This window comes from Callithrix jacchus, chromosome 6 (genome assembly GCF_049354715.1).
Source record: "Callithrix jacchus isolate 240 chromosome 6, calJac240_pri, whole genome shotgun sequence".
NCBI lineage: Eukaryota > Metazoa > Chordata > Mammalia > Primates > Cebidae > Callithrix > Callithrix jacchus.
Genome location: NC_133507.1, coordinates 2,782,771 through 2,798,365, shown reverse-complemented (window position 1 = coordinate 2,798,365; position 15,595 = coordinate 2,782,771). Strand labels below are relative to the sequence as shown.

The 15,595-nt window shown below is 40.6% G+C and overlaps 1 protein-coding gene across 6 annotated transcripts in view; it reads left to right on the top strand.

Moving 5' to 3' along the window:
- GABRG3 (gamma-aminobutyric acid type A receptor subunit gamma3) overlaps positions 1–15,595 on the top strand; it is a 530,709-nt gene that overhangs the window by 464,225 nt on the left and 50,889 nt on the right. For all 6 annotated transcript variants that reach the window (XM_078375676.1, XM_078375675.1, XM_035306449.3 and 3 more), the window contains one exon: positions 13,890–14,027. In XM_078375676.1, coding sequence (XP_078231802.1) covers positions 13,890–14,027 — 138 coding nt within the window. The remainder of the gene's footprint in view (positions 1–13,889; positions 14,028–15,595) is intronic.

Sequence of the window (15,595 nt, the reverse complement as noted above, 5' to 3'; positions counted from 1 at the left end):
ACTAAATCTGCAAAGATTAATATACTGTCTGCCTAATTCAGCATTTATCCAAAAACTGACATACCATAATTCCAGAAAGATGACAATAATGCAATGGTAGAATATCTTTCAAAGTAATTTGTTAAATAAACACATTGAAAATTTTAAAACATGATTCAGTGACTTATTTCAATAAAAACACTAAATATGTATTAAACAGAATTAGTGGATGGAAAATACATGGCAGGTATCAGGAACGTTGTCTCTGCTTTAGTAATATATGAAGGAACTAAAAGTAAGGACCACAAATATTGTAAAAGGTAATATTATCATGATTTACGGATGATATGATCAGATATCTTGAAAAATAATACATGCCACTAAATGATTAAAATTAATATGTGTTTTGAAGCAAGCTTGATTCAAAATTAATACATAAGATTTTATTTGCATAACAAACATCTGTATAAAAATGTAAATGGAAACCACCTTTTTATATTAGACAGAAAAGGGGAAGCAAAAGCAAACTTCCATGTTCTAAGACAGATCTACATGATGCCTTCTCATCTGTTCTGTTCTGTTCTGTTCTGTATCTCATTTTAAAACGCTGGATATCATCCACTTAACTGATTCTAAAGACCCAGTGTTTCACAAATACTGTTGTAGACCGTCCCGTTATGTTTTCAAAAGATAAAGCCCCAAAAGACTGAGTGGCTTGCTTATATCTAGAAACCTGGTAAACAAGGAACTGAAGCTAAACAACCTGTAGGCTTCAATTCAAGACTCCTTATTTCATAACAAAAAATATTGAATGCTGGACTGCACTGAGTTGAGAAATCTCTGAAGAAAGTTAGAGTCTGGCATAGTTTCTAAACAGTGGGCAAAGGGTTTGTGACCCAGCAGCAGACTCCACAATATTCCACAGAAGACCACAGAATATTCAGTATAATCTACAGTGTCTCTTAATCTCTGGAAACTTCTACCCCCAACAGTGGTAAATTTGTAACTGATGATTCCCTGAGTCAATTCCAAGCCCTGGGACATTTGTGTGACATTTGCATGGGGAAAATAGCATTGTCCATAGCATCAGTAAAATCATTATCATACTTGGACACATTAACAACATTCAACAAAATGATCCCAGTTTCCAAAGCAGAATTTATTTCTTACTGCACAGAAACAAACATAAATTTGAAACAGCTTCATATTATATCTTTTAAATAAACACTTGTCCTCTTTTCCTTCTAAACATTTCTCGAAGTAGGTCAAAATGCAGCAGACTAGGAAGCTACCACTTAACACTCACCATTCAAAAAAAGTATCACCTTTCTGTAGGCAAAAGGCTGTGTACAGGGTAATTTTACTCTGAGGCTGCTGCTCCTCTTAAATTGTATCCGAGTTCTTTGTAGATTCTGGATATTAGCCATTTGTCAGATGGGTAAACTGCAAAAATTTTTTCCCATTCTGTTGGTTGCCGATTCACTCTAGTGACTGTTTCTTTTGCCGTGCAGAAGCTGTGGAGTTTCACTAGGTCCCATTTGTCTATTTTGGCTTTTGTTGCCAATGCTTTTGGTGTTTTGTTCATGAAGTCCTTGCCTACTCCTATGTCCTGGATAGTTTTGCCTAGATTTCCTTCTAGGGTTTTTATGGTGCCAGGTCTTATGTTTAAGTCTTTAATCCATCTGGAGTTAATTTTAGTGTAAGGTGTCAGGAAGGGGTCCAGTTTCTGCTTTCTGCACATGGCTAGCCAGTTTTCCCAACACTATTAAACAGGGAGTCTTTTCCCCATTCCTTGTTTTTGTCAGGTCTATCAAAGATTGTATGGTTGTAGATATGTTGTGTTGCCTCTGATGCCTCTGTTCTGTTCCATTGGTCTATATCTCTGTTTTGGTACCAGTATCATGCTGTTTTGATTACTGTAGCCTTGTAGTATAGTTTGAAGTCCGGTAGTGTGATGCCTCCCGCTGTGTTGTTTTTGCTTAGAATTGACTTGGCTATGCAGGCTCTTCTTGGTTCCATATGAGGTTCAATGTGTTTTTTTCCAGTTCTGTGAAGAAAGTCAACGGTAGCTTGATGGGGATATGTTGAGTCTGTAAATAACTTTGGGCAGTATGGCCATTTTCGTGATATTGATTCTTCCTAACCATGAACATGGAATGTTTCTCCATCTGTTTGTGTCCTCTCTTATTTCGTTGAGCAGTGGTTTGTAGTTTTCCTTGAAGAGGTCTCTTACGTTCCTTGTAAGCTGTATTCCTAGGTATTTTATTCTCTTTGTAGCAGTTGTGAATGGCAGTTCGTTCTTGATTTGGCTCTCTTTAAGTCTGTTATTGGTGTAGACGAATGCTTGTGATGTTTGCACATTGATTTTATATCCTGAGACTTTGCTGAAGTTGCTTATCAGTTTCAGGAGTTTTTGGGCTGAGACAATGGGGTCTTCTAGATATACTATCATGTCGTCTGCAAATGGAGACAATTTGGCTTCCTCCTTTCCTATTTGAATGCCCTTTATTTCTTTTTCTTGCCTGATTGCTCTGGCTAGAACTTCCAGCACTATATTTAATAGGAGTGGTGAGAGAGGGCATCCTTGTCTAGTGCCGATTTCAAAGGGAATGCTTCCAGTTTTTGCCCATTCAGTATGATATTGGCTGTTGGTTTGCTGTAAATAACTTTTATTATTTTGAGATATGTTCCATCAATACCAAGTTTATTGAGGGTTTTTAGCATAAAGGGCTGTTGAATTTTGTCAAATGCCTTCTCTGCGTCAATTGAGATAATCATGTGGTTTTTGTCTTTGGTTCTGTTTATGTGGTGAATTACATTTATAGACTTGCGTATGTTGAACCAGCCTTGCATCCCCGGGATGAATCCTACTTGATCATGGTGGATAAGCTTTTTGATGTGCTGTTGCAATCGGGTTGCCAGTATTTTATTGAAGATTTTTCCATCTATGTTCATCACGGATATTGGCCTGAAGTTTTCTTTTCTTGTTGAGTCTCTGCCAGGTTTTGGTATCAGGATGATGTTGGTCTCATAAAATGATTTGGGAAGGATTCCCTCTTTTGGGATCTATTTTTTATGGATGAAAGACAGCAATGAAACCTTCAGCACCAGATTTCTTCTGTTTTGGCTGCAAGTATCTTTCCTCTCACATTTGTTAAAGAATACTCTAATGTAAATGTCACATTGTGTGGATTTTCCTATAAATGTACTCATCTCCTCTAATTCAGGTTTCGAGTTCTGCAGTTTCACTTTCCTTCATTCAACCTTGGCCCAAAAATGCTAAACAGAAAATTCTAGAAATATACAATTCATAACTTTTAAATTGGGCACCACTCTGAGTAGTGTGATGAAATCTCTTGCCATCCAGCTCCGTCCCACCCAGGGTGCAAATTGTCCCTTTTTCCAGGGTATCCACCGTGTACACACTGTCCACCCATTAGTCACTTAGGTGCAGTCATCAAATCAGTGGTCACAGTATTGACACCAGCAGACCAGGGGAGGTCCCCAAATGCCTATGGGACCTCATCCCCTGCCTGTGTCCAGGGTCTTGACAGCATTGTGAGAGAGAAATCAAGAATGAATCAGGACACAGTGAAAATACGGAGATTTATCACAAAGCAAAAAGTACACACTGAAGAAAGGGGAGTGTGGCATACTCAAGAGACAGTCATGCCGTGGGGTTTGGGGCTTTAATCTTTTAAGCCCCAAAAGATTAAATTACAGGTTTCTTTAATTAAATGGTACAGTATTCCTGGAAAAAAGGTAGAGGCTTCTCAGAACTGTGAAGTGGCTGTATTGTAATTATATAATTCCTTCTGCATTTGTTAGTGCTTAGTCTGTCAAAAAAGTACTTTTGCACTTAGTCTGAAATTCAGTATATACAGGAAAGACAGGGAAAATGCTTAATTTTTTCCCTTTATTTATCGAATTTCGTGTGGTTTGTTGGTGCCCAGTATGTCGTATTTTTATTAGGTTTGAATTTGGGTGTTTTTGTTTTTTTTTTTAAAGTGGCTTATGGGCCATTTTTATTTCTTCCTTTGTTAACTATTTATTCACGGTTTTTGCTTGTTCGTGCTATTGGATTTTTGGTCTTATTTTTCTTGTGTCTTGTTAGAAATGCTCATTCCTCAGTGCCAGAAAGAAGAACTAGTGCTCAAAGAATTTTCTCAGCAAGGCAGTTTTACTTTCTGCCGAAAGGGAGCTGCTCATCCACAATCTTGCCATGGGAGCACAGTGAACAAAGGAAAGATGGTCCCTTCTGCATTGAGTCCTTACTGCTGTGTCCTAGCTCCGTTGGTTGGAGCTGGAATTCACAGTCTAAGCCAAACCCAATTGGCTAACAACTTGAAACTTTCCTAAATAAGTAAAGGCAACAGAGAGCAAAGGAAAAGAGGAAATTGATTGCAAAAGGACTTAGACAAGTAATGACATTTCCAAATAAGGAAGGGGCATAGGCTGTGAGCTGGGACGTGCCTGAGCACATCCAAAACAAATATCTGGTTAAATTACAAGGACATAGAATGTATTTATGCTTTTATATGTAACAGCTACATAGGATAGGGCTTAACAAACAGTTACTAGCAAAAAGCAAGAAGGCTTTGAAGGAAGTTAGTCTTTAAAAGAAACTGTTATTTCTAATATTTATTATTTATTCTTTAACAAGAAGGCAAACTCTGAAGAGGAATTTTTTACTTTCCACATGTGTATAAATTATTCTTTATCAGCATAATTAGTTCTTTCCCTGTGACATATTAACTTTGTTTTCCCCAAATTGTTATTTGCCATTTTTGCTTTTCTTTTTTTTAACCATGCTTTTTTAAAATCATTTTTCAATGTAGACAGTTACGTAAGTACAGTTTTCAATTGCCTCTGGATTTTGAGTCATTGCTAGAAAAGTTTTTCCAAAGCCAAAGTTGTAAAGAATTTATTCACATTTCTCCTATCCTAGTATACGGCTGTTTTTTCTGTCTTTTTTTGTTGTTGTTTATCATTTAGACTCCTGATTCATTTGGAATTGTAACTGCCTGATGGGTTCATCTTGCCTGCATCCCAGATAGAGTTGATTTATCAAGACAGGGAAATTGCATTAGAGAAGAGTTTAATCCACACAAAGCCAACTGAACAGGAAACCAGAGTTTTATTATTACTCAGACCAGCTTCCTCCAAAATTTAGAGGCCAGAGTTTTGTTTTGTTTTGTTTCTGAGGTGGAGTTTCACTCTGTCACCCAGCTGGAGTGCAACGGCATGATCTCAGCTCACTGCAACATCCCCCTCCTTGATTCAAGTGCTTCTCCTGCCTCAGCCTCCTGAGTAGCTGAGATTACAGGTGCCTGCCACCACGCCCAGTTAACTTTTGAATATTTAGTAGAGATGGGGTTTCACCATGTTGACTAGGCTGGTCTTGAACTCTAGAGGCCAGGGTTTTTTTAATGATAGTTTGATGGGTGTGGGCTAAGTAACGGGTGCTGCCGATTAGGTGGGAAGGAAATCATAGGGGTGTGGAAAATGGTGCTCCCAGGCTGAGTCCACTCTGGATGTGGGTACGAGAGGAGTAGCTGGTCCCAGTGAGTCATCCAGGCATCAGAAATGTAAAATTCTGAAAAGACATCTCAAAGGATCAGTCTTAGTTTCCATGATAGTGATGTTGTTATTTACATGAGTAACTGGAGTTACAAATCTGGTGACCTCCAGACAATGGCTGCTTGTCATTTAACTACACCTACATCTTAGTAGAATTCACGCCCCCTCATAATCCTAAACTTCTGGTCTCTTATTAGTTTCATAAAGGCAGTTTAGTTTTGGTAAGAGCTATTATCATTTAAACTATAAAATAATTTCCCCCAAAGTTATTTTGGCCCATGCCTAGGAATGAACAAGGGCAGCTTGGAGGTTAAAGGCAAGATGGGGTCAATAGAAACAGTCACTAGAGTGAATCGGCAACCAACAAAATGGGAAAAAATGTTTGCAATCTACCCATCTGACAAAGGGCTGATATCCAGAATCTACAAAGAACTCAAACAGATTTACAAGAAAAAAACAAGCTGATTCAAAAGTGGGCACAGGATATGAATAGACACTTTACAAAAGAAGACATACATGAGGCCAACAAACATATGAAAAAGTGCTCATCATCACTGGTCATTCGAGAAATGCAAATCAAAACCACATTGAGATATCATCTCACACCAGTTAGAATGGCGATCATTAAAAAAACTGGAGACAACAGATGCTGGAGAGGATGTGGAGAAATAGGAACACTTTACACTGCTGGTGGGAGTGTAAATTAGCTCAACCATTGTGGAAGACAGTATGGCGATTCCTCAAGGACCTAGAAATAGAAATTACATTTGACCCAGCAATCCCATTACTGGGTATATATCCAAAGGACTATAAATCATTCTTCTATAAGGACACATGCACACGAATGTTCATTGCAGCATTGTTTACAATAGCAAAGACCTGGAACCAACCCAAATGCCCATCGATGATAGACTGGACTGGGAAAATGTGGCACATATACACCATGGAATATTATGCAGCAATCAAAAATGATGAGTTCGTGTCGTTTGTAGGGACATGGATGAACCTGGAAACCATCATTCTCAGCAAACTGACATAAGAACAGAAAATCAAACACCACATATTCTCACTCATAGGTGGGTGTTGAACAATGAGAACACATGGACACAGGGAGGGAAGCATCACACACCAGGGTCTGTCAGGGGGAAATAGGGGAGGAACAGCATGGGGAGAAATGCCAGATACAGCTGGTGGGGAGGAAGGCAGCAAATCACACTGCCCTGTGTGTACCTATGCAACAGTCTTGCATGTTCTTCACATGTACCCCAAAACCTAAAATGCAATTAAAAAGATTGAGTCTATTATGTCATATCTGTTTCCCTGTCATAATTTTCTTGCTGTTACAGTTTTTGCAAATGTGGTTTCAGAATTTATTCTCATATGCGATATAATCATGGATCCAAATTTATCTTTTTCTCATATGGCTTCCACTGATCATAACTCCTTCTTCCTCCTACTAATTTAAGTAACTGCCTTCATCATAAACTAATCCCAGGGGAATTTTCATCTTTCCTGTTTCTTTGATGAGTCAAGCACGAATGCAAGATAGGTATAGCGTAGTGTTTATAGTGGTTAATGACCTATGAACAGCTAGCCCCACTCACTGTATACTTCTCGTGGCCATCCTTGCTTGATTGTTCTTATGAATCAAATTTGTTATCAACTTTGGAAACAGAAAAAAAGATAACAATCTTCTTGTTGAGTTCACGTGAAATTCATAATTAAACTTGGAGAGAATCGCCATCTTTCTGATGTATGTTGTAGAGTTTCCCTAGGCAATAAGAAGAATATGGTGTCTTTACATTTCTTTAATCTGTGTTGGAGTCAGTAGTAACTTACGAACTTTCTCTCGTGGATTTGAATGTTTTTTGTTAAGTTTATGCCTGGGTATTTTATGATAATTTAGGAAAATATGTCTACTAGGTTTTTCATTAATTCCTTTTTGTCTTCGGGATAGGTAAGCATTTGTTTTGTTTTTTTTTGTTTTTGTTTGAGAGTGGAGTCTTGCTCTGTTGCCCAGGCTGAAGTGCAGTGGCTCAATCTCAGCTCACTGCAACCTCTGCCTCCCAGGTTCAAGGAATTGTCTTGCCTCAGCCTTTTGAGTAGCTTGGACTACAGGCACACACCATCATACCCTACTAATTTTTGTATTTTTAGTGCAGATGCTGTTTCACCATGTTGGCCAGGCTGGTCTTGAACTCCTGACCGTAAGTGACCTGCCCACCTTGGCCTCCCAAAGGACTGGGATTACAGGTGTGAGCTACTGCTCCTGGCAACATATTGCTTTCTGGGCTGTATACCTCTCATTGTTTTATATATTTATTTACATTGTTAATAGTTTGCTAGCTAATATATACAATGTAATAACACACAGTAAGGAAGGCAAGGATACTATCTTTTTTCCTTTTTTTTTTTTTTTGAGACGGAGTTTCCCTCTTGTTCCCCAGGCTGGAGTGCAATGGCGCGATCTTGGCTCACCGCAACCTCCAACTCCTGGGTTCAGGCAGTTCTCCTGCCTCAGCCTCCCAAGTAGCTGGGATTACAGGCACGTGCCACCACGCCCAGCTAATTTTTTGTATTTTGAGTAGAGACGGGGTTTCACCATGTCGACCAGGATGGTCTCCATCTGTTGACCTCGTGATCCACCCGCCTCGGCCTCCCAAAGTGCTGGGATTACAGGCTTAAGCCACCGCGCCCGGCAAAAAGTGCAATTTTTTACAGGGGAAAATGCTTTCTAACTGTGCAGTAGCTTGCTGACTAAGCCTGCGTGTGTTAGAAGACAGTAAGAAACGGTTTCTTTGTGACAGATGTGACCAGCCACTGAAATTATAAATTGTACAGAACTCATTGATATTTTTACTTAATATATTAAACTTAATAAGCTGGCTGACCAGTTTTTAGTTTTCTTTTTTCAAATGCCTTGTTTTGTATTTTTTATTGTTACTTAAGAAAAAAGAAATGGCTTTCATATTTGAATCATAGGTTGACAAGTCAGGTAATAAATGAATGAAATTTGTCGGACTTCCAAAAGAGTCTATGATGATGACTAGAATTGTGATTTCTCTGGTATACTGTAGTGAATATTACAGTTAGGCTGTGCCTCGTGATGTGTGTGAAAGAACTGGTAGTTAAAAAACAGTGTCCCTTCACTTTAGTGAAAACACAGGCAACCATGAAGTCAGCACAACGTGTATGTAAAGGGTTAAACTCTGTCTGTCTGAAGGTTTTCCTAATATTGGTTTCCAGGTTCAAAGACCAGGAAATGCCTTGCTTCATAGGGTTTACACAGACTCTGAAGTGGGACTTCTCCATCACCAGAGCCAGGGAATGGGCCAGCCCCCCAGGGCCAACTTCAGCCACAGTGCCACCATGTGAGGCCAGGCAGACAGACTGATGGAGATTAGGGATTCCTTTTGCTGATGAGAAGACTTCATTTTCCTAGCCACAGGCATTTTCTTCTTTAAGAATTTGATGACAAGTAGTGTTTGTTAATATCATGCAAATAAATTTGTTACCACACAAATATATATATTTTTATATATAACAAATATATTTATATCACACAAATAAAATACACGATTGGCAGTCAGTAGAAAGGCCCAGACCAAAATAATTTCAGAATAACTAACAAATTACGTGTAAAAATATCTGAGCATGTTTCAGGGAAGTATTATGTAAACATAAGTACAAAAATAAACACAGAAATTAATGATTAATTTAATATAAAAATGTTAAATTCAGTATGTCAAACATCCAGCAAAAAATACCAAGAGAGGAAACAAATGGGGCAGGAGTTCTTTTCTAACGATTCAGAATGATCCACGAGAAAGCTGCAGTGCCCGTCCAGCGCTTTGGAAGGGCCCGTGCGAGCAAGGGCTGTGTGGTCCCAGCTCCGTTAGCTCTGTGGCGTGTCCATCTCTGATGAAAACGACCTTGGTTTGGGGACCCTGAAGGCGTCTCAAGAGTAGGAAGTGTTTTATAAAAAGCCCCGCAAAGGGGCCGGGCGCGGTGGCTCACGCCTGTAATCCCAGCACTTTGGGAGGCCGAAGCGGGTGGATCACGAGGTCAAGAGATCGAGACCATCCTGGTCAACATGGTGAAACCCCGTCTCTACTAAAAATACAAAAATTAGCTGGGCACGGTGGTGCGTGCCTGTAATCCCAGCTACTCGGGAGGCTGAGGCAGGAGAATTGCCTGAACCCAGGAGGCGGAGGTTGCGGTGAGCCGAGATCGCGCCATTGCACTCCCGCCTGGGTAACAAGAGCGAAACTCCGTCTCAAAAAAAAAATAATAAAAGGAAGCCCCGCAAAGAACAGAAGTGTTTCCATCAAGTATTTGCAAAAACCGTGGAAGACAGGCGGTTTCTAAATGATCGGTAATACTTTGGAAACATTACCTGCATTTCCATAAAGGTGACGACAATAAGCAGTTTGGAAGCAGTCACCTCTGTACTCCAAGAAAAGTGGATTTATTAGAAGGGAGGCTCTTGTGCTCCATGCTAGGGAATGTACTTTGAGGAAAATCTTTCTAAGTTGAGGAACTTGGGTTTGAGGAACATGACAATCAGAAGAACAGACGAGACCAGTGTTGTGCAGAGGGTGAAGGGATGGACTCTTAGTCACACACCCTAACCTTATACTCTCTGTCTTCCTCACGTACATGACTTACTGTCTCGGTGCCTCAGCTTTCTTATTTGTAAAGTGGGGACAGTAAAGTCACACACCCTAACCTTATACTCTCTGTCTTCCTCACGTACATGACTTACTGTCTCGGTGCCTCAGCTTTCTTATTTGTAAAGTGGGGACAGTAAAGTCACACACCCTAACCTTATACTCTGTCTTCCTCACGTACATGACTTATTGTCTCGGTGCCTCAGCTTTCTGATTTGTAAAGTGGGGACAGTAAAGTCACACACCCTAACCTTATACTCTGTCTTCCTCACGTACATGACTTACTGTCTCGGTGCCTCAGCTTTCTTTTTTGTAAAGTGGGGACAGTAAAGGGCAATTGAGCCATGAAGACAGGGAAAAAACAAATCCGTATTAGTAATAGACAAACCTGAATAGCCACGTACTGCATGAGTCCAACCTTAAAACACTCTAGAAAAGAAAAACCACGTAGACAGTAAAACACTCAGTAGTTGCTGTGGGGGAGGGCGGAGGGAGAGGTGAATCGTTGGAGCACTGAGGACTTGTAGGGCAAGAAAGATACCCTGTATAATACCACAGTGGTGGACGCATGTCATTATACATTTGTCCAAACCCACAGGATACACAGCACGGGCAGTAAATCGCGAGGTAAACTGTGGCCTCTTGGTAATAACAATATGACTAATGAGTTGTAACCAATGTGCCGTTCTGCAGAGGATGTGGATGATGGGGCAGAGGGCATGCAGGATATCTCCTTACTTTCCACTGCGTTTTGCTGTCAGTAGAAGTACACTCAAAAATAAATTCTATTATAGAGAAAAGGAATTCTGGAGATGGATGCTGGCGTGGCTGCCTGACATTGGGAATGTTCTGTATGCCACCAAATTGTGCAGTCAAATGATGCCAGTGATAGACTTTACATTATTTATATATTCCCATAATTTAAAAATTCCAGTTGCTTCAAAAGAAAAGATGAACCACATAAAGGGAGAGAATATTTTAAAACATATATCTGATAAAGGACTTGTACCCAACTATACAAATAACTCTTAAAACTCAACAATATAAAAGCAACCCAATTAAAATATCAGCAAAAGATCTAGACAAACACTTCACCAAAGAAAACATAAATAGCCAATAAAAGCTGAGAATATGCTCAGTGTTATCACCCACTGAAGAAATACAAGTCAGAACAATGATGAGAGCCACTTCACACCTGCTACCACTGTTATCACTAAAAATACAGACACTAACAAGTGTTGTAGAGAAATTGAAATATGGAGAAATTGAAACCCTTGTACATTGCTGATAGGATTTTAAGTTCCAGCCAGTTTGGAAGACAATCTGGCAGTTCCTCAACATATTAAATATAGTTACTCAGACTCAACAATTCCACTACTAGGTGTGTAACCAAGAGATCTGAAAAGATATATCAACACAAAGTCATGTACTCAAATGCCCATAACAACATTATTTGTAATTGTGAAAAAATGGACTCAACCAAAATGTCTATCAACTGATGAATGGATAAACAAAATATGGTATATCTGTACCATAAAACATTATTTGAGGCCGGTGTGGTGGCTCATGCCTGTAATCCTGGTATTTTGGGAGGCTAAGGTGGGCAAAATCACAAGGTCAGGAGTTCGAGACTACCATGATCAACATGGTGAAATCCCATCTCTACAAAAAATACAAAAAATTAGCTGTGCATGGTGGCAGACACTTGTAATCTCTGCTACTTAGGAGGCTGAGGCAGGATAATTCCTTGAACCCAGGAGGTAGATGCAGTGAGCTAAGATCACACCACTGCACTCCAGCCTGGGCAACAGAGCAAGACTCCATTTCAAAAAAAAAAAAAAAAAGTATATATATATAATTTGACAATAAATAAGAATGGAATACTGATATGCGCTGCAATAGGAGTGAATCTTGAACACATTATCCTAAGTTAAATAAGCTATATCCAGAAGCTCATATATCGTATGATTCCGTTTATATAAAATGTCCAGAACAGACAAAACTGTGTGACAGACAATATGTAAGTGACTGCCTAGGACTAGGTGAGATGGGTAGTGGGTGTGGGGAGGGAAAGGGGGAAAATGGGAGTGACCACTCCTTGGTCAGGTCATATTGGTCATTTTGGTGATGAAAATATTATAAAATTAGATTAGGGTAATGGTTCTACCATTCAGAGAATATGTGAAAAACCCCTGATTTGGACACATTGACTGTGTGAATTTTATGTATGTGCATTATATCTCAAATAGAGGTAATTTCAAAACAAAGTTAAAAAGGAAGAATTAACTTCTGTGATTATGACAGCTTAATGCGGTTAGAAAGCAGTTGGACCAAGTACAGTGTTCGTACTTCATAGAAATGCTTCAGGCTGGCTCCAGGTACCTTGAGCTCAGCATTTTCAGGTTAGGGGAGAGCATGTGTCCCTGCTGTGTTGACAGCAATTTCATTCACAATCAGAAAGCGGGGCATGCCTGTGCTTTACTCCAGTCTTCCAATGATGGAGCCAAGCCAGCAACGTCAGGCAGAAAGGGAAAAAAAATGGAGAAGGCAGATTGCTTTTAAGAATTTTGCAAAGTGATTTAAATGTTTAATCAGCACATTTCAACCACTTTATTAATATGTTTGCATACATATATGTGCAGAAGGCAGTGCTTTTAGCATTTGGGGTAACTCGTCAAGATGGTGCACACGTTTCTTTCAGAGTCATGCAATCCGTGTCTCTATGAATCAGTGAAGACTGAGAAGGCCAGTGCTGTCACGCGTCGCCAGTGACACAAGGCCTCAACTTGTTCTTGAGAGTAGGATGTGCCCTGTGGGGCAGACACAGCCGCAGAGCCTGCAGATTGGGCAATACAAAGAGAGCAGGTGCACAGGTCACAGAGCTCCAGCTGACGGGATGGTGTTGTCCCAAGCATCAGAAGTAGGGAATGCAGGAGTGTAGATGCAGGCAGAAAAGCAGGCATCTGGGGAAATATCCAGCTCCAGCTCAGGGAGCCAGGGAGCCCTGGTGACAGCACTCACAGGAGTGGGGCAGGGCACCTACGTGATGTCATGATCTAGGCAGGTGCCAACCTGGGCCACAGGCAGCAGAAACGCCAGGCTCACACTCCCTGGAGTAATTAACCACGTGAGAAGGGGTCCCTGAAGCAGGTCAACATTCACCTATCAACGCTGGAAACTGATAGGAGGAAGGGTCTTTCGAATCTATTGAATTGGCGATTACCTTACTGAGTTCCTCTTTCCTGAGATCTCGATGGACTACATTGTGGGGAAGGGTGGAAGGTGTATGGGTGTGGGCTTCATAGTTACATCTGCACAGAGAGGGCTCAGAGGCTGGGAGCCATTGACAAGCACCGCTACTGCTTGAAGGGCCACCGCAGCTGCGGCTCCCCAGGGTTAAAGAAATGAAAACACCGCTCCCTGTGTGATGTCAGTGTTCAGGCCTCTGCTGGGGAGCGCCTGGCCGTTCGTGAAGCTCTGCAGCAGGATTAGGTGGCATTTGGCCATTCATTTGTCCAGTTTCTGTGTCGCGGAGGAAAGTTTAGAGAGCACACGTGGCCTAAAAGGGTAACTCCTACTAATTGATCAGAATTGTAATTTTTACTTTAATGATTAATGCATGTGTACCTTCAAGGGTTAACGTTTGTTCTGTATTTGTAGATGGCTATCCCAAAGAAGAAATGATTTACAGATGGAGGAAAAATTCAGTGGAGGCAGCTGACCAGAAATCATGGCGGCTGTATCAGTTTGACTTCATGGGCCTCCGAAACACCACAGAAATCGTGACAACGTCTGCAGGTAGGAAGCTGCTGAAAGAGGCAACCGTGACACATAAATGATACTTGAGACAAAACAACTAATTCAAAGTGAAAACATGTTTTAGTGTTTTAATTGGTATGGGAGAGGGATGATTAGAATTAATTTGTATTTTTGAATCCAGGCCGTGTTTGCATAATGTCTGTAAACCTGGTTATAGACTTAACCTCACTCACTACTGACCGTATTTATACAAACCAGTGTTGCTGGTGGGGAGAGTTCTGCAGATTTCCACATGCCCAAGAAGCATCCAGTATAACTGAGAACCCACACGTAAGAGGCTGCTGTGACATGTCCTTGGAGTTTCAGTTCCTTTTCTTACCTGAGTTTGATCTTTAACTTCGAGTTTCTTTCTCAATGATCGAGCACAGTAATCACCTACCAATCTGATTTTATCAAATGATCATTATATGCATATTCAAAATCCTGTACTCAAATAGTTGTTGTGCCCGTGAATGTATCTGAGTGTTTCGTTTTGCTTTTTGTCCTCTGTGTTACGTTGTTGTTTTTTGGTTTTGCTGTTTCATTGTTCCCAGGGTCCTCTATTTTGCAACTGAGTTTCTTTTGGCAGAGTGTGGGGTGCAGCTGAAGGCGGGGTCAGCTTTTCTACTGATCTTAATGTTTGTTGGTCTGAAGAATTTGTTGGCTCTTAAAATTCTCCAATAATTTATTTTATTGGTTACTAGATTAAGATGTTAGTTTTGAGAATTAATGGTAAATACCTTTAAAGTCCAGTCTTAATTCTTGGCACAGCTGTCTTGGAGAGGCTGGTCTCAAACTCCTGACCTTAGGTGATCCACCCGCCTGGGACCCCCAGAGTGCTGGGACTGTAGATGTGAGCCATGCACCTGGCCAGAGACTTTTTGTTATCTCTTCTATATATCTGTATCTATCTACCAATTGCAGTAAGAAGCAAACCTACTAAATTATTTTATTCTGGTAAAGTATCTGTAGGCATACTTTCACTGAGAATGATGTGCAGTGAATTCAAGGAAGTCTACTTCAGAATGATCAGAAATAGGCTGATGGCAGGACACTCAGCTTTGCTTTTCAATAAATGTTATTAATTAAAAAGAAGCTGGCCGGGCGCGGTGGCTCACACCTGTAATCGCAGCACTTTGGGAGGCCGAGGTGGGTGGATCACAAGGTCAAGAGATCGAGACCATTCTGGTCGATATGGTGAAACCCCGTCTCTACTAAAAATACAAAAAATTAGCTGGGCGTGGTGGCGTGTGCCTGTAATCCCAGCTACTCGGGAGGCTGAGGCAGGAGAATTGCCTGAACCGAGGAGGCGGAGGTTGCGGTGAGCCGAGATCATGCCATTGCACTCCAGCCTGGGTAACAAGAGCAAAACTCTTGTCTCAAAAAAAAAAAAAAAAAGGAAAAAGAAAATAAAAGAAAAAGAAGCTAAGTATATATGGATCTGCATACATGTATGAATTGAGGCACACACATGTATTTACACATCAAGAGAAGTCCTGAAAAAGCTACTCCATTAAGGGAGAAAAGCAAAAGATTCTCTATGGGCGTCGTGGTGGAAAGGTTGAGAA